General features: G+C 45.7%; 1 protein-coding gene and 2 long non-coding RNA genes across 13 annotated transcripts in view; 1 reads left to right on the top strand and 2 right to left on the bottom strand.

Moving 5' to 3' along the window:
• The window catches only part of SNX27 (sorting nexin family member 27), a 51213-nt gene extending 49855 nt beyond the window's left edge, over positions 1-1358 (bottom strand). For 2 of the 6 annotated variants that reach the window (XM_023759176.1, XM_023759175.1), the window contains exon 1: positions 1003-1344. In XM_023759176.1, coding sequence (XP_023614944.1) covers positions 1003-1310 — 308 coding nt within the window. In that variant the 5' untranslated portion in view covers positions 1311-1344. Of the gene's footprint in view, positions 1-1002 lie in introns of all 6 variants that reach the window. The other 4 variants (XM_006095282.2, XM_023759174.1, XM_023759177.1 and 1 more) reach the window with 4 other exon arrangements.
• On the top strand, positions 1146-9459 carry LOC111827312. The gene is made up of 3 exons (XR_002830811.1): positions 1146-1262; positions 2349-2473; positions 9324-9459. It is a non-coding gene; the product is annotated as an uncharacterized LOC111827312 (long non-coding RNA).
• On the bottom strand, positions 8483-12493 carry LOC106698237. 6 transcript variants are annotated; one of them, XR_001349511.2, is made up of 5 exons: positions 11835-12493; positions 10999-11064; positions 9936-10122; positions 9420-9489; positions 8483-8666 (listed from the first exon to the last, which is right to left on the bottom strand). It is a non-coding gene; the product is annotated as an uncharacterized LOC106698237 (long non-coding RNA). The 6 variants fall into 6 exon arrangements; XR_001349510.2 differs by having other exon boundaries at positions 9936-10119; XR_002830809.1 differs by having other exon boundaries at positions 10973-12493.
• Positions 12494-19560: the final 7067 nt, after the last annotated feature.

The raw sequence follows: 19560 nt of genomic DNA, 5'->3' as shown, positions 1-19560 counted from the left end.
GGGGCGAGAAAGATGAGGATAAAGTCAGGCGTGGGATCACAGGAAGACAGAGTAGGAGCGCGCGTGGAAACAGCCCGCCCTGCAAAAGCGGGGAGGTCAAAGACCCAAAAGGGGGTTTATAATCGTCGACTAAAACACAAAGGTTGAGTTTGGGGCAGGAGTGAACACAGGGGGCCGAAGAGGGATGCACTCATAGGGAGGTGGTGGTGGAGGAGACACCAGATTCAATATCCTGGTGTATGTACCTGAGACCACTGTGCAGAGAAACTGCAGGTCCAAGACCCCACCACCACCACCACCACCAAACCAAACCAACCAAACCAACCAAACACGCATGCAGGGGTCAGAAAATCAGGTCTTCTAGGAGAATGCATACAAAGAGGAAGGGAGGAGGGGCCACACCGCAGGACAGGAACATAGGTAGGTAGGGGTGCTTAGCCCTAAGGAGAGGGGACCCAAGGAAAGAAAAAGGAGTCCGGGGCGGAGCGAGGATTCCGGAGGAAAAGCAGAAGACGGAGGTTCTCCCCATTTGGGCCGGAGGGCAGCGGGGACGGCGCTCCGGGGCTGCCGGGAGTGTGGAGAGCAACAAACTCTGATGCCGCGGGTGAGAACTTGGGGAGCACACACAGCGGCGGGGTCAGAGGAGGAGCTGCGGCCGGTGAGCAGCCAGTTACGAGCACAGCGCGGGGCGGCGAGGAGCAGCGAGTAACGTGCCCCCGGGGAAGGCAGAGGGGCAGACACGAAGCCGAAGGAATGGGGGCGGGGGTAACAGCGGGAAGGGTGCAGGGGCTGAGACTGAAGACCGAAGGGAGCCAGGTGGGGGGTCGCGAAAAGTAGGGGTGTGGTTCGGAGCCCACCCCCGGGAGGTGCGAGGCCCGGGGTCCCCGGGGCGGGTCAGGGCGGGGGGAGGTTCGGCCCGAGGGTGACAGGGGTCGAGGGGAGGTGCGCGGACTAGCGGAGGGTCTGGGGCGGGGTGGGGCGGCGGGCAGCCCGGATACTCACACCTCCAGAATGCGGTCCCCCTTGCGCACCCCGGCGCGATCGGCCGCCCCCCCGGGCAGCACGGCGCTCACATGCTGCAGCGGCGCGTACAGCTCCCCGTTGATGCTCCGCAGCTGCCCGCCCTCGCTCACTTGGCCCCGCACGTTGAAGCCGTAGCCGGACTCGGACTTGACGATGCGCACGACCCGCGGGCCGCTGCCTCCGCCGTTCCCGGCGCAGTGGAGCCCTGAACCCCCGCCGCCGCCGCCGCCTCCGTTCCGGTGAGGGGCTGCGGGGTGAAATCCCCTTCCCCCGTCCTCGTCCGCCATCTTGCGAGCCAGCGAGCCGTATCCCGCGACCCCCGACGCCTCCACTCCCTCCCGCGCGCGCTCGCGCCGCTCCGCAGCCGCGCGACCCCCCGCGCGCTCGCGGCCGACCGCGGGACCCCCGTGGGCCCCGAGCTGCAGGCCGGGGTGAGGGACGACACGAGGCGAGGGAAGAAGGACGTCGTGCACTGTGGAGCCTCCTGGGAGATGTAGTTTATGGGCCGTGGGGGCTGAGCGGGTGCTGGGCCCTGCGGGAGTTGAGGTTATATGACGCAGTCGGGAGCAAGGCCTGCTGGGAGTTGTAGTTTTCCTTTTATGCTCTTAGGCGTTTCATCTGTTGGATAGTGAGTGTGTGGCAGACTGATTCAACTGTTGATGTCTTTTTTTTTTTTCTTCTTATTTCATAGGCTCTAAGCCAATAATATTAGGGCGAGTTAACGTTTGTAATTCAATACAGTCTTAAGTTATAACAACTCATTTGCACAGGTGGTCACATACATCGTTTTATTCCGTGGCGCCAACAACCTCTTGAGACTACTGGATGAATTAGTTTCTGTATTTCACATATTAGGAAACTGAACCTTAGAGTGCTCAAAGTCATCCAGCTATTAAGTAACAGGAACTAAGGCCCAGTTATATTTGTGCAACTTTTCCTGTATTGCAATTACATAAAAAGTAGGCCCCAGCCCAGCCTGTGTGGCTCAGTAGTGGAGCGTGGGCCCATGTACCAAGAGGTGGTGAGTTGGATTCAGGTCATGGCACATGCCCTGTTTGCAGGCTCCATCCCCAGCAGGGGGCATGCAGGAGACAGCCAATTGAGACTGATGTTTCTCTCTCTCCGCTCCCTCTTCCTTCCTCTCTAACAATTAATAAAAACATATTTTTTTAAAAAATAGGACCCCAACTATACAGAAATATATATAGAGAGAGGAAACTATGGCCTTACTGATTTAAAACAATATTAGTGTGGCTAAGTAATTTCAATTGAGCAATGATTTCAAAGTCACCTTTATTTCTAATTCATTTTGTTTCCCCCAACAGTACAGTAGAATTATTTGCAAATGGCAGCAATTGATGTGTTTTGGCTACCTTCCCAAACACAAACTTACAGATATTGTGCAGAATGCCTAGGAAAAGCAAGTAAGAAGAGCAAGAGCAAAAATAATGTAAATATCTTAAGCATTTAATACTCAAGTCTGGTATTTGATTTTACCTATTGGAAGGCTAATAGGTTAGTCTGTTACTGTTTCATGGATGTTGATAAAAGACACAAGATTCTTGGGTAAGAGACAAAGGACTCAAAACAAGAAGCAACATGAGCTTCAGCATGTTTGTGTCAATTCCTCTTGTCCCCCAAGTCTCACGGGCTCGGATGAAAGCTTTGCTCTTGGTGGATTTACATCATGGCTGAGGAACACTGGGCATGGGGAGCCCACCATTTAATAGGAAGCAGTAAGTAAACCTGTTCCTTGTCCTGGAGGAAGACATTATTTCATCCCTCAGAGTCACTCACTATAAACACAACCCTAGCAAAGAGGAGCCTTGCATTCTTGGCATTCCCAGGAAGATGAGTAGAAGCATTAAAAACTCACCAAGGACCATCTCTCTCAACATTACTATGTGCCAAACACTATGGTAAGATTATCTATAATCTCAGTTAATCCTCACAAACCAATAATGTCCCTATTTTATAGATGAATAGCCAGGAATAGAGAGGTGACACAGCTAATAAGCAATGGATGCAGGAGCAGCAACAGGGATACATAGTTAAAAGACAGTCGAAGTTAACTTACAGAGGCCTGATGACTTATAAAAGCAACAAGCAGCCCCCTGAAATAATTTATGAATTATGTAAGGGTTTCCAGGAATTGCTCAGAGGAAGAAAAATAAAAATCCAGTAAAAATAATTAAGATATCTCACAAAATATGAGGATTCAAATTTGTTATATTAGAACATAAAAATTGTGACCTTATAACCAAGCTAATTAAGAAGGGTCTTGATTAGTTACACAATATGGACATTAATAAAAGTTGAAACAAGAATTTAAATAATAATGGCATTTGGGTTGATCATGTAGTATCATTCGGTTTGACCTGAGTGCTGGATGGGAAGAAACATCTCCACTAAAGCACAGCATCAGAAAAAGAAAAAGGGAGCTTCCACTAAAAGAACTTTTTTTTTTTTCATTTGTTAATTTGACAAAAAAGTACTGAATGCCTACTCTGTTCTAGGCTCTGTGATAGTGACTAGGAATACAAAGATCAATACGATGATATCTACTAACTCCATGAAGGGCAATATGGCAATATGTGAAGGCATGTACTCCTTGATCTAGGGATTCCACTTCTAGGAGTTCATTCTACTCTCACACTTGAACATGTGTGAAATGACATTTTGTGACGTTAGTAATTGCAGTATCGTTTGTGTTCACAAAAGATTGGAAATAACCTAACGTTCATTGATTAAATTATGATACACCCACAATAAAAAACTGAGTAACCAAATAAAGAATAAGGAAGTTGTTTATGTACTGAAATGGCATGGCCACAAGGATACTGTACATAAGTAAGTGGAAAAGGGGTGCAGCACAATCAGGGGGACATACACCATCTTGGTGTGAAAGGGGGACCATAGGTATGTTTGTATCTCTGGAAGTATTCACACAAAACTGACAACTTTGCCTCTGGGGAGGAGAACCGGACAGCAGAGATGGGGCCAGGGGCAGGAGGGAGACTTTTCCTTTCTGTAATTTCTGAATTTTTGGACAGATGAATGTGTTGCCTGTTCAAAAAATATTTTAAAAAATACTTAGAAAGGATCAGATTGGAGGAAAAGGTGATCAGAGCATCAGCATCAGAAAATAAAACAAGCCATCATTACTGGTCTTGAGAACTCACCATCTAGCAAGACAGCAGAAAAAAAGGACAATTATAATGGAGACCTTGGCACTCCTGAATAATGAGAGCTGAGCTAGGGGTGCACAAGAGCAGGGGCCTTCAAAGTGAAGCAGCGAAGCTGAGTAATCATGGATGGGAAGAGTTAGGAAGGCAGAGAAGGATAGTGGTGGAAGGCATTTCTGACGAGGGGAACAGTGTATTCACACAGAGATTTGGACGAATGTGGTGTAGTGTGAAAACAGGAAGCAGTTCAGTAGGACTGGAGGGTCATGGGTGGGAGGAGGTGGGCAAGAATCAGATCTGGGAGGGCTTCCGTACTGAGTGTCATGCCTAGGAGTTTGAATTTCATCCCTAAGTATTTAGGCGCCTCTGAATGCTTATAAGCAGAGCAGCAGTATTATCTAATTTGTGCTGCAGTAAGCTTGGAGAACAAAATGAGGTAGATCGGTTAAGAAGCAGTCGCACTGATTCAGGTGAGAACTGATGAAATTCAAACTGGGGCAGTGGTGATGGAGAGAAAGGACTTAGCCACTTAGATCTCAGGCATGAAGGTGGGGAGGAAAGAATGTCATAAAATTCCCGACTTGGTGCGATTTCCCCAAGACCAGGCATGAAAAGGAAGAGGAAGAGGTTTGCTGGGAAGATAATGAGTTCAGTTTGGGGTATGTTGGATTTGAGGCCTGCAGGAGACCCAAGAGAAATTGATCAGCAATTGGTTGGACACATAATGGAAAGGGGTCTGGGCCAGAGCATAGATTTGAGAGCCATGGGTTCTGGGTTATAGGTGGTGGTGAATAAGAGTCCCAAGGCAGAGCCTGTAGTGAAATGAGACGAGTGCCAAGGCCAGAACCCAGAGAATGTGCCCCTTCCCTCATTAAGGAGACTTCATGAGGAAGAGGGCCAAGTGAAAGAGAGGAGTCAGAGAGCTGGAGACCCAGAGAGAGTTGGGGGCGGGGGGGGGTCTTGGAAGGTGATAAAGCTGCTTTTGGAAATAGGACCTGGACAGCATGCAGAGTACTTCCCATCCAAGAGCATGTTTCGTCCTCACAATGACACGGAAGTAGGAGCATTCACAAGAATCGAGGCTCAGATAACCAGCAGGCCCCAAGCACACTGCCAGTTAATAGCCGAGCTAAACCTTGGACCCAAATCTTCTGATATCAAGGCCAGGACTCTTTTCACAATACAGCTTCCTTTTAGTTAAAAAAAAAAAAAAAAGTTTCTCCTACCCTTTGTGATGTAAGAAGCAGGTTTCAATTAGCTTTTTGTGTAGGAAATATTTCGGTGAGAGTCCCACCTGCTCATCTGTCCTTTGGTTCTTGTCCTGCCTCTTCTTGTTCACCCTTGGCTGGTCTAAATTCTACTCATTCTTCAAACTCCAGCTTAAAAAGTCTCTCCATAAAGCCTCCCCTGAGGATTCCAGTTTACTCTGACATTCCTCTTTTCTAAATTCCTTCGGCAAATACACGCCTTCCTGTAACGCCCTTCACCCCCCAGGCAAGTCATGTGTCATCCCCTCCCCTTGAGTTTGGGCAAGACCTGTGACTTGCTTCTTGGCAATAGGATATGGCAAAGGTGATGATGTGCCACTCACATGATTACAGTTGCATTGCGTTACAGTCCTTAGGAGACTGGAGCAAGAGAGTCCCCAATTGACCTTGAGGAAGAAAACTGCATTGCCGTGAACCGTCTACAGAGAAGGCCCACAGTAGGGAACTGTAGGAGCCTCCGGGAACTGAGATTTGCCCCCACCTGACAGCAAGAAAGTTAGACCCTCCGTCCTATACCTGCAAGAAATTCTGCCAAAAACTACATGAGCTTGGAGGAGGATACTGGGCTCCACTAAGGAACACAGCCCAGGCAACACCTTGTTGCGGGATGGTGTTGAGACCCTGCAGACGGCCCAGCTCAACTGAGCTCAGACTCCTGACTCACAGACACTGTGAGCAAATCAATGTGTGTTGTTTTAAGCTAATACATTTGTAGTCGTTTGTTACATGGCAGTAGGTAACGAATGTAACTCCTGTTGCATTTATGGTCAGTGCCACTCAGTTTAGACCAGAACAGTCGAATAGTTTTACTTTTGCAACCTGATCATAAGCCCCTTGGAAACAAGGAATTTGCCACATGTGACTTGTGCCCTCGGAGTGTATTGCAGGCACAAGAGAAGGAGCTCAACAAGTGTCGATAGAATGTTAGTCCAGAAAAGGACCATAAAGTGGCTAATATCACCTGCTGCATAGGGACACGGTAGGGATCAAATGAGTCATATGTGGAAAACACCTAACAGAATGTTAAGCACACAGCTTTTATTAATCATTTATTAAATAAATATCACATCCAACCCTATTCCCTCATTGTGCTGATAAAGAAACGGCCCCCTCCACACACCCTGCAAGAAAAGAAATAGAACCCAGCGAGGAACAATGACTTGTCAAAGGTCACTTCGCAGATCATTTGCCTGAACTCAATCCTATAAGAACAATTAAACGGCTTGTGTGAGGCAATAAGGCATGCCCTTGCCTGTGGATTTGGGGATTGAAGAAAACAAAAAAAAAGGGGGGCCCTTTTTTAGGCTGTTGCCCTAATTCTGACTCCTCTTTCCTCTTCATTACCTTTTTGCACTTCTCCCATGAAGACCCCATGAAAAATTACTCTTTTAGTAAATTGAGTAACTGATTTGCAAGAGTGGATAGTACCTAGAGACTAGAGAGGATTTATCAGTCAAGATTCCTTTAGTTGCAAGTGACATAAACTAGCTTAAGCCAAAACAGAGAATTCTTTCGTATCTGCTTAGTGTGTGGTTATCATTATGTTAGTTCTCTATCAGCCTTCTGCAGTTGTAGAATCTCAAAGCCCTTTATCTGGTCACCATGTCATGCCCTTGTCTTCTACTTGGCGACACACGACTTCTCTGAGATTGGCTGGGTTTCCCATTGGGGAGAAAGCTCTTACAGCTACACTGGCTGACTTTGTTTCTGTCATTCCCTTTCACCGCACCTGACTGTCATGTTTCAGAGGGCCATTCCCAACTGACAGTTTTCACCACCTTTCCATTGGTGACTCCCTAGGCCACTGTCCCTCTGTGAGCTATGGCTCTTCATTTTCTCCAGGCCTCCCTCCTTTTCGTCAAAATCAACCCCAGTTTTCTTGTCCTAGAAATCAACTCCCAGAGCCAACAGTTGAGAAGTAATGCTGTGGTTTGGGCGATCTCATAACAAAGTAATGTCTTCTGCATTGTTAGCATTACCCAGTGGGAAAAGGCGTGAGACTCGGGCCCTCTGCGTTAGTTCCTGTTTAGTTTTAATTCTTAATGTGTGTTTAGTGTGCTTTTGGCTGCAAGTACAGAAAATTCAAAAGTGTTTTAAACAATAAGGAAACTTGCCCTGGCTGGTTTGGTTTAGTGGATAGAGCATCGGCCTTCAGACTGAAGGGTCCCAGCTCAATTCCAGTCAAGGGCACATGCCTGGGTTGCTGGCTCAATCCCCATTAGGGGGCATGCAGGAGGCAGCGGATCAATAATTCTCTCTCATCATTGATGTCTTTCTCTCTCTCTCTCTCTCTCTCTCTCCCTCCTGCCCTCCCTCTCTGAAATCAATAAAAATATATCTTTTAAAAAAATAAATAATCAATAAGGAAATTCATGATCTCACATAAATAGCAAGATTCACAGTGGATATTCCAGAGTTGGTTAATTCATCCATTCATTCATATCATAAAGGATCCAGATTTCTTCCATCTCTCTCCTCTGCCATCTTCAGTGTATGGTTTGGCTAATTACTCTCATGGTGGCAAAGTGGCTGCTGAGCACCAGGCATCACCTACACACGTGGCCACCACATTGAAAAGCAGCAAATAGCAAGCTGCTTCTTGTGTCTATTTGTAAAAGTAAAGAAACCCTCTTTGGAAGCCTTGCGTCAGCTTTCATGCCTTGTGGGCCAAAAGTTTATCACCTGCTGATCTTCTACACCAGTCATTGGCAAAGGAGCTGAAATGACTATGGTTGATTCAAACTAATCGAGGTATATCCTGGGGCTAAGAGTAGCCACTTCCCTGTGTGCATAGCTGGCCAGTGAATCAAGAACAAAACGGGCTCTGCCAAAAGAAAGAGGATGGGAGGAAGGGAGTACGAGGAGGATAAATTTGGATTAAGCAGCCGATTATATCTGATGCACTTATCTTCTCTTCAACTTGGTTTCTCCAGCTGCAACCTAGAGATGGTGACACCTACTTCATCTATCTATGGAGATACTTCAAGAAATAATATTTCTGCAGGGCACACTTATGAAAATAGTTTAATTAAACAACAGTGAGGCAATGCTACAACATAGATGAACCTTGAAGAGACATTATGTTAAGTGAAATCAGCCAGTCACCGGAGGACAAATGTATGATTATTCTTATATGAGATTCCTAGAGTAGTCAAATTCATACCCAAAGTAGAATGGTGGTTGCCAGGAGCTGGGGAGAGGAGGAAATGGGTAGTTGTTGTTTAATGGGTGTGGAGTTTCAGTTGGGGAAGATGAAAAAGTTATGGAAATGGTTGGTGGTGATGGTCACACAACAATATGAATGTACATAATGCCACAGAATTGTACAATTAAAACTGGATAAAATGGCTTTATGTTATATCAGCAGTTCTCAACCTGTGGGTCGAGACCCCTTTGGGGGTCAAACGACCCTTTCACAGGGTTCACCTAAGACCATCGGAAAACACATATATAATTACATATTGTTTTTGTGATTAATCACTATGCATTAATTATGTTCAATTTGTAACAATGAAATTGGGGGTCATCACAACATGAGGAACTGTATTAAAGGGTCGCGGCATTAGGAAGGTTGAGAACCACTGTGTTATATGTACATTTTATCACCAAAAAAAATTTTTTTTTAATAAAACTGAAGCTATTTAAGATATAGAGAAAAGGAATTGTTCTAAACTTGACAATGTACAATCTAAATTCATGGTTCTCGCTACTAACTGTCATGTTGAACTTTTGTCTGTTTTAATTAGTGGGTGGTAGCCCTTTCCCAGCCTCATCGATCACTTCTTTCCCCATCATGTACCATTTCTCCCTTTCTCCTTAAACCATGATTGTTTTCACTGAATCGCAGAGCAAGACTTTCCACCCCCAAAAATGCCCTGCAAGGAAACCCCCTGAGCAGAATAGAAGCAGCTGCCACCCCCCGGACTGTCCCCTTGGAGGTTACCTGCAGCTGTCTTCCTTCGCTTCCTAGTCCTCCGTCTATAGCTGGCTCTCCCCACGTCCGTACCAAGAGCCTTGGGGACAAGGAGGCAGAGAGGAGACGGATCCAGAGACAAGCACGAGCACCAGTGGGTGTTGGCAGCTCTTGCAGGATCTATTTACTGCCAACACATATGTACTAATATTTACTGATCTCGCAGATGTTTGCAAATGAGGCAAAGCTGTGAGGAGCTGTGCAGAGAAGCGACAACTCTGTATCCAGCCCCAGCACCCCTGCACGGCTGGGCCAGGTAATTCCACCTGAATCGACCAAAGTCCTCACCCCCACCCCATGTCTGGTGCCCAGAGCTGAGTTCTATCATGTAAACTTGAAATCAAAGGTCTCTATTCATATGTAATCTACTCCAGTCTCTTCCAAAAAATATCATAGGTTATGAAGATCTTTTAACACGGAGCACCCACCACTCCCTTAAATTCCCATCCCAGAGCTTAATCACACTATCAGAAGGTCCCTCCTTACCTGTGATGTGTAATTAAAATAGATTCTAGGCAACTGGCGTCCAGCGAGAATGATGTGCGGCCCCCAGTGCGCAAACACTGACTGTTAGCAACCAGGCGTCCGCATTGAGCTCCTGGTACCCGGGCTCCCTCCAGAAATGATTCTCTTTTGTTCAGTGACCCTGGTCAGTCACCCTGCAACCCGCCTGCTGGGTACAGAAAAGGGAATCCATTTCTGTTCAGCTGCCATTGACTGAGTACCCACCATGTGCCAGGCACTGGGCCAGGCCCGGGGACACAGATAAATCATCAGCCCCTGCCCTTTAGGAATTCTTGGGTCGGGGTGAAGGGAGAGGCATATATGAAAAAAACAACAACAATAATGGTTCTACAGTGTGATAAGTCTTGTACCATCTGCTATGGGAACACTGATGAAGGATGAATAATTTTCTGGGGAGTCTCTGGGGAACCAGGGAAAGACTTCACCAAACAGTGTCATTTGAATGGGGTTTGGAAGGATGAGTAAAAACGTGCTAGAAGGATAAGGCAGGGGAAAGAATTCCAGGCAGAGGGAACAGCATATGCAAAGGCAGAGAGGGAAGGAAGGACATGGTGTGTTTGGGCAACACTGGCCATGTGGCAGCGGTCCAGGAATGAGGCTGGAGGAGTGAGGCAGTGAGCAGCTTACGCCCCATCATCATCCCTCCATCGCCCTGGGGAAGGGGGGAAACAAATGGCAGCTCTAGCCCTCTTGCTGGTGAGGGACTAACGTCATGTTTCTATGTAAAGATCCGATCTTTACGTTCTTGTTACGTGGATGTTCTGCGTCTTTTGTAAGATTGTAATCTAATGGGAACGGTCTTTTCAAGGAATCAAGATTGGTTGTATCTGAAAAGGCCCTTGGACAGGTCATTGGGGATCTTTGGGCCATTGTATGATCTGAAATGTGATGATCGCTGATTAGAACTCTGCGGAGCCTGATATTTGATAGAGGAGGGAATGGGGCTCCTCATGGTAGGATAAGCCAGGCCAGTGCCCAGCCCTCCTTACCACCCTCACCGAGCTTCCTCTCCTTCCTTTCATACCCGGAAGGTGCCCAGGCTGATGCTCTTCATTCAGTAGACACATGACAGTTCTGGTTATTTCATCCTCTCCAGAAAAAAGAAAAAAAAATTAGTGTATGGCTTGGCTGGGCTTTCTGGAAACTTCCACAACCAGGTCTCTCCTGAGTAAGGGCTTCTTAAACAGGAGCAAAATGAACTGAAACTTTGCAAGAACTCCAGGAAATGCTGGTCTAACACAGGAGCCTTACAAATGAGTTTTTAAAATCATCTTACAGCTTGCCCGGAGGCAACTTAAACTAGGACAGGGATATATTTTCAGTTTTTCATAAAATATTTACTTTCTTAGAATCCAATTTCGTTTTAGTCCTGGTCTTTTATCTTTCCGATACTAGACTTAATTTGCAGAACTGCTCCCCGGTCTCACCCCAACCTGGCTGGCTGCCCTTTGCCAAAGAAGTGCGTTTGTGATTTACAACAGGGAAACTCCAGGGATCCAGGGGACGCCTGAGGAGAGAGCCTGCTGGTCTTTCCGGGGCCACGTGGAAAGAAGGACCTGCTGCCCTCTTGTGGCTGAAACCTGCGGTGCAGTAATTCCTCCACTTGGCAAATGTTAAAAATCCTCGTGTTTTCAGGTTCCCTGGCTGACTAAATGTGGCCTGGTTAGGAGAATCCAGTCCCAGAGCCCTTATTCTCAGCCACAGGTGTGGCTGGCAGTGATCAACACAAAACTATGTGTAAGGATCCTATGTAGCATGACTGGCACACAGCAGACACTGAAAATGCGAATTATTAAATCACAGCACTGAGAATAAGGGACTGGGTTGCCTATGACCAGGTCCTGGTTCTACATGTCCTACCTATGCATCCTTACTGTCCCCATGTGTCAATTTCCGCATCTGTAAAACGGGAATGAGATGATAGCGCCTGGCACATTGTGAGCACTCGGTAAACGTTGTTATTAAGTAGATGTCATTGCCTTCATTTTATGGATGTGGAAATTAAAGAGGAGAGAGATTAGGTAACTTTTCCAAACCAGCATGGCCAGTAAATGACAGATCTAAGATTATAAGCAAGATCCAAAGCCCATGCTGACTCCTTGGCTTAAGGTGGATACTTCGCTATTCCCCTCTTGTTGAATGACTGACTAAATACGAGAACAAATGAATAAATGAACTACTGCTGAAGGCAATGCTGAAAGTTGGAATTGACCCTTACATGGGGAGGATATTAGTACTCAGGATCTGCCTCGTCCTCACTTTCTGAAACAAACTGAGTAGATGAAAACAATTTTTTTTAAAAAGAAAGAAACAGGTGAGCACCCAGAGAATACAGGTTTCTACTAGATCAGTGAGGACTTACTAAGCATCTACTTTGTGGCAGTACTAGGGCCAGGCACTCTGGGGACTAGAGCTGTCCCTGACACTTCAAAGCTTACAATCTAGTTAGGGAAACAAACATATGCAAAGCCTGGATTATAGTGTTACAACTATTACATCCTAAAACCGGGTGAAACGGATTATTTGTGTTAATTGAGTTCGGAAAGGAAACACACAGCAGGGCTTGAGAATCCTGGGAAGGCCTCCTGGACGGGCAATTCAGGCTGAGTCCTGAAGCATGAGTAACTTTCTTTGATGTTATCGTTTATTCTTTCCTCTCCGTCTCCTGTATCCAACTGGTCAGTCACAAAGGCCTCTCGGTTCTTTCCAAATGACTCACACCAGTGCCTTCCTTTCCGGGTCAGCAGCCATTAACCCAGCTCAGTTCTTCATCACTTCGCACCTAAGGTGTCTTCATAGTCTATCCACTTGTCTCTTTGCCCTCTCCTTTACCTTTTCAATCCACACCATCCACCTCTTTTGGATTAGCCTTCCTAGTTTACCATGTCACTCCTATGATTCATTCCTTCCAACTTCCCTTCACTAATATTTATTAAGCACCTTCTATGCACCAGGCATCACTCTTCACTCTTCTATACACTAGGGACACGCCACTCTTCTAAGTACTAGGGATTCAGTGTTGAACAAGACAAACAAGGAAGATCCCTGCCCCCTCTGGAACGTACATACTAATTTTTAAAAAACTCCAATGGAGACCTGTTGCTTTCAAGGTTAGAATCCAGACTCCCCTGGCAAGGCCCACCTTATTTGCCTCCCAGTCCCCTTAGCCTCCCCCGACTTTCCAGTAGGATTCTTCAGCGGGACTCACTGTCCCCCACACATTCTACATTTATCTCCAGTTCCTTGGACTTACCTGCCCAAATCCTCAGGGCCTGGTTGGAACTCCACATCCTCCCCACTTCCTCGGACAGCGCTCTTTGCTTCTCTCATATTAGCATTTCACCTGTTACATGATCACATTATCATTCCTACTCCACCGGGGGCGGTTTTTCTCCCACCCACCTGACAAGATTGCAAGTGCTGGAGGGCCACAACCCTGTTCTCTATTTTTCCATCCTGACCTCCCCAGCACCTGGCACAATATTGTGCAAATAATGGTGTGTTTTTCTCCTCTTCCTCCTCTTTCTCTTTGTTCTCTCCTAACAATAACACTAACATCTGTGAACACCTTACAAACTGCTTTCATATACATTATCTTCCATAAGCTGCACAATACCGGTATATCAATTATCAATAAATATTGAGTGGGTGAATAGGTCAAAAGAGGAAGGCATTCCAGGTGAAGTAAATAACACCAGCAGACGCACAAAGACAGGAATGATCGGCATGAGCAGCAGGCAGTGCGGGAGCGCAGCCCTGCTGGACAGAGAAGAGTGAACACCGGAGGGAATTTGGAAAATGAAGACTAAAGGTAACAAAAAACAAACAAATTCTACTTCACTAACATGGTTAGCAGTTAGCTGTATTTATTTATTTTTAAAATATAATATTATTGACTCACATAAATGCAGTCATTGGCTTTGTAACCCAGCAGTTTATGGTATATTTAAAAATTGAATATATTTTTATTAAAGTACTAGGGGCCCAGTGCACAAATTCATGCACCTTGAAAGGAACTGTGGGCCGCGGGGCTGCGGTGGGCACAGGGGCAGGTCTCAGCCCATCCTCCACGCCCTACCTGGCCCCTCCCGCGCAGCCCCTGGTCCCCTGTCTGCCCGCAGCCGCTCCCACACACTGACAGTGCCGCCCTGCTCACACCCACTGACAGCGGGCGCAGAGGGATTGGGGCCAGAGCCAGCAGTGGGTGCGAGCAGGGCTGGCATTGGCAGCAGGAGCGAGTGCCGGGCGGGACTACGGTGCACAGGAGCAAAGAATTTTCAATAACCACCAGAGGCTCGCCCAGATGACAGTGACTAGTGCCCTGCCTTGGTCTGGCGCCCCCAGCTCACCTGCTCCACCATCCCACTGCAGCCGATGCCCGCCATGTTCTGGGTGTGCCTCCTGGTGGTCAGCGCACGTCATAGGCACCGGTGGTTCAGTTGTTGTGCCATTCAGTCTATTTGCATATTAGGGTTTTATATAGATAGATTGTTGACATACAATATTTATTAGTTTCAGGTATACAACATAGTGTGTCTACACTTATATACCTTATGATGTGGTAAGTTTAGTAACCATCTGTCACCATAAAGTTATTACATTATTGACTAGATTCCCCATGCTGTAAATTACATCCCCGTGACTTATTTTATAACTGGGAGTTTGTACCTCTTAATCCCCTTCACCTTTTTCACCATCCCCCAATCCCTTCCCTAGTGGCAAACATCAGTTTGTTCTCTGTATCTAGGAGTCTGTTTCTGTTTTGTTTGTGTTGTTTTTTTGTGGGGTTTTTTAGATTCCACATGTAAGTAAAATCATACAGTATTTGTCTTTTTATGTCTTGGCTTAATTTCACTTAGCATAATATCATCTAGGTCCATCCATGTTGTTGCAAATGGCAAGATTTCACTTTTTTACTGATGAATAATATTCCATCGGATATATGTACCACATCTTCTTTATCCAATCATCCGTCGATGGACTCCTAGGTTGCTTCCATATCTTGGCTATTGTGAGTAACGCTGCAATGATGATAGGGCTGCATATATCTTTGCAAATGAGTGTTTTCATTTTTCTTTGGATAAATACCCAGAAGTGGAACAGCTCTAATTTTAATTTTTTGAGGAACTCTTTCCCACAGTGGCTGCACCAATTTACATTCCCACCAACAGTTCCCTTTTCTCCACATCCTTACCACTTGTCATTTGTTGATTTTTTGATAATAGCCATTCTGACAAGTGTGAGAGATGTAGTTCTTTCTAGCCTTTTTAGAAACAGTTTTTCTTTCTCAAAGCTGTAATAAGTGTCCATAAAATTATGTGTCCTACTTTTTTCACTTAACATTCTAAGCACAGTCCCCTGTGTGACATAGTCTTCAGAAAGGCCGTTTGCAGTGAATGCGGAATGTTCCAGAACGGCTGCATCTGAAATGTGCTTACCCATTGCTCGACTGTAGGGCACGTTTCCCATTTTACACCGTTCTCAGCACTGCAACAACCTCTTGTGCAGGAGAAGAAATGGAACAAAACTGGGTCTTAGGTAAGACCTCAAAGTGCTCTACGAAGGCTCACCTGAGCCGTCTCTAGACGTTTCTGTCATCTGAGCCAGTAAAATTGATCCTCTATTGCTTAAGCCAATTGGAGTTGTATTCTCTCTGACTTGTAACCCACATCATCCCACCTAACAAAAGAGCTACGAAGGCAGGATCACACTTGTCTTGCTTACTGCTGCACCGAGTAGGTGCTTAATGAAAACATATGAACTATTTTCTTTTAAAACTGATTTTATAGAGAGAAGGAGGGAGAGGGGGAGAGAGAGAGAGAGAGAGAGAGAGAGAGAGAGAGAAATATCAATCTGTTGCCTCCTGCATGGGCCCCAACCAGGGATTGAACCTGCAACCCAGGAATGTGCCCTGACCAGGAATCAAACCGGCAAACTTTCCAACTGAACCACACCAGCCAGAGCAAGAATATAAACTCTTATCCTGGTAGTGATCTAGAAGGAATTTAGTATTTTTTATCAATTTGTTTGATTTTTTCAATAAAAATGTTGCCTCTTCCTCATATTTACCACTAATAATCCTTATTCACTTGACCTTCTTTCATGTTTTAACCCAGAAGTTTTACATTTTTATGAACTAAAATATTTTCCATAATGACCTTTATTTTTTGAGATATAGTTGACTTATATCTTCATGACCTTTAATACTAAAATTCTAAATGGAGCTCCTCTCAGAGTAGATATTCAAATGTATTTTCTTTTAGTTTCTCTACAGTTAAATTGTATTATTTACTTTAGGTGTACAGTTTGAGGTTAGAGGTTTTTGGTTTTGGTTTTTAACATCTTGACCAACTGTTCTAATGCGTTTCCCCCCACTAGTTGCAATGCTTCTTTTGTTCTTTTAAAATGCTTATATGAAATTGGGTCTATTTCTGCTTAGCCAATCTATTAAATTGATGTATAAACTGGATAATGTTTTTGGGTTTTTTTCCTGCTCCCAATTAAGTCATCTTCAAAATTTTCTTTGCCATCTTCCCTGTTTATTCTTCCAGATGAATTTAAAAATAATTATGTCCAATTCTAAAAAGACTCTATTGTGATTTTTACTGTAATTACACGAAGCCTAAAAATAAATCAAGGAGGAATTGACATCTTTACAATTTTAACTTTGCCACCCAGGGAAGTTTTTCTTCTTGAAGTTTTCCCATATTTCTCAACAAAATCTGGTTGTTTTCTTCACTTAGATCATTCACCTTCAAATAAAGGTTATTTCTTCGGATTTTCTATTTTAGGTTGTTTTCTAACTGGGCTATTACGGGGGTATATAGGGAAACTTGCTAACTTGACGACTGTCCAGTTGACACTAATTGTCAAGGCATTCTTGTTTTCTGAGCTGACTCCCTACAGGTCTGAGTTATGACCTCTGGAGTTAGACAAGTAAAACTGCTGGTCCCTCCACAGGACAAATTTCCATTTCCTGGCCGACTGCTATCAAGTTTTCCATCAGCCTTCCTTTGTCCTGGATAAACAACCCCAACGGATCGTATGGCAACAGTATTTGGGGAAGATTCAAATGACAGTGGTGAGGAGGGTAGATTTGGGGCAGGTTAGACCAGAAGGTGAGGAACCAGTGAGGACTGGCTTCATGGTAATCCAAGCTTAAAGGCCGTCTAAGACAAGGCTGTGAACATGGAAAGGGGCAAGTCTGAGAGAGATTTCAAAAGAGGAAACATTAGGATATGTTGACAAGCGGGATATAAGGGACAAAGGAATGAAGAGAAGTCAGAGATGACTTTAAACATTCTAGCCTGAGCCCTGGCCAGTTGGCTCAGTTGGTTAGAGTGTCGTCCCGTACACCAAAAGGTTGTGGGTTTGATTCCTGGTCAGCGCAACCAATTGATGTTTCTCTCTCTCTCCTTTTCTCTTTCCTTTCTTCTCTCTTTTTTTTTTTTTTTTTTTTTTTTTTTTTAATATATTTTATTGATTTTTTACAGAGAAGAAGGGAGAGGGATAGAGAGCCAGAAACATCGATGAGAGAGATCGATCAGCTGCCTCCTGCACGCCCCTCAGTGGGGATGTGCCTGCAACCAAGGTACATGCCCTTGACCGGAATCGAACCTGGGACCCCTGAGTCCGCAGGCCGGCGCTCTATCCACTGAGCCAAACCGGTTCGGCGTCCTTTCTTCTCTCTTAAAAAAAAAATCAATAAAAACATCCTCAAGTGAGGATTAAAAATAAAATAAAAATTTCTAGCCTGAATCACTGAAGAGAGTGAGAGAGACTGAATAGGACTTAGTCAAGGTTTGTGCTATAGACCAGTTGTGAAATAATAGAAGGAGCTCAGGCCCAACCTCCGCAACGCTTGGCCCTGAGGAGTGGTGGGGGAAGGCGATGGGGGGAACCCAGGGATTATTAGAGGACCCACAAATAGCAACACAATTTGAAGAGCTGATTAAGGAGGGAAGGCAGCCTTTTCTTCCCCAGGGGGCATTACCCTCCCCGGTCAAATGATCATGTCAGAGCATCTTTCCAGAGTAAATCTTGGAACATTTCATAGTGAAAGGTTTCCTAAATAGAGATGAAAGGGAGCAAATCCACTTCTGGCTTTAGAAAGTTCGTTTCTAAAATGTCCCGATGCCCTTTGGTTGACGTACCATGTCCCTGTCGGGATCCCTCTGTTCGGGGGAGGGGAGCAAAGGAGAGGTGGGAGGACAGGAGCAGTAGCTCTGGAGGCGGAGGCGAGCTGCTTTTCCCACGGGAGCCGGAGACGGAGCCGATGCTCCTGGTTTAGGTTTACGGGAGGCTGCGGATGGCTGCGTGTCTGGGCAGCTCTCAGCACCCAGCTCGGAGAGCCTGGCCTTCATGGCAAAGGTCCCAGGGAGCCAGTCTCCCTCTACGGAATATCCAAGAGGCACAGAAGAGTTGGTTTACAAATGGCATAAAAGGGCCATAGAGGGGCCACTGAAGTCAGGAGCTGCTTCCTCACTACACTGCCTGGGCCCTGTGCCTGATCTCATTCTCCTCTGGTCCCCATCCTTCCTCCATCTCCAATTGGAAAGGTTGCAAGATGTAAACTACCTTTCCCTCGACTGCTCACTTCTCCCAGAGGCCCTCCTTAGCCTCTGTGGCAAGCCCCTGCTCCTTTTGGTGGTGATACATCTAAACCAGTGGTTCTCAACCTGTGGGTCGTGACCCCTTTGAGGGTCGAATGACCCTTTCACAGGGATCGCCTAAGACCATCGGAAAACACATATATAATTACATATTGTTTTTGTGATTAATCACTATGCTTTAATTATGTTCAGTTTGTAACAATGAAATTGGGGGTCACCACAACATGGAGGAACTGTATTAAAGGGTCGCGGCATTAGGAAGGTTGAGAACCACTGATCTAAACTCTAGGAAATACACACCAGAGGCACTTTTTTTTTTTTTTTAAGTCCAAGGAAGCTCTCAGTGTGGATTCTAGTCTCCGAGTGTCTCCAGAACTTAACTATCTCCAACTGGGATCTCTGCTTATCCCACCAAGCCCTGAGGCCCAGGTCGAGAGCAGCCTCTTCCTGTATGACAGTCACTCACTCCCGTCCCCCTCCAGCCTGACAAGTCCTCTTGGCACCTTAGGCCGCCCCACCCTGCTTCCACCCTCTTCATAGTCTGAAAACAAGCACAGCCTAGATAGATATGCCCACGCCAAGCCTGCTACCAGAGAAAGTGAACCGGGCCTGTCAGAGACAAACCCAGGTCTGGATCAGGTTTCTAGTCCTTTCTGAAACCTGGGGTATGAATTACCTGGGAAGTAGAAAGACGAAAAAAGGCTCCAAGAAAAATTCACATTCTTTCAATTGAAGGAGAAAGGGGGCGAGAAAGGAAATGGCCAGGGATGAAGAGGGTTGCATTTCTAGTTTCTTTGGTCCAGAGATGCATGTAAATTCAGCTATGTCCCCATTGGGCCCTGCAGTCAACTACTTTCTTGGCAGAAAGAAAAAGATCATTGGACTAATCAGTGATGGCGAACCTTTTGAGCTCGGCGTGTCAGCATTTTGAAAAACCCTAACTTAACTCTGGTGCCGTGTCACATATAGAAATT

This window comes from Myotis lucifugus, unplaced genomic scaffold, assembly GCF_000147115.1.
Source record: "Myotis lucifugus unplaced genomic scaffold, Myoluc2.0 scaffold_151, whole genome shotgun sequence".
In the NCBI taxonomy this organism is placed as follows: Eukaryota; Metazoa; Chordata; class Mammalia; order Chiroptera; family Vespertilionidae; genus Myotis; species Myotis lucifugus.
This window is presented reverse-complemented; position numbering and strand designations above follow the sequence as displayed.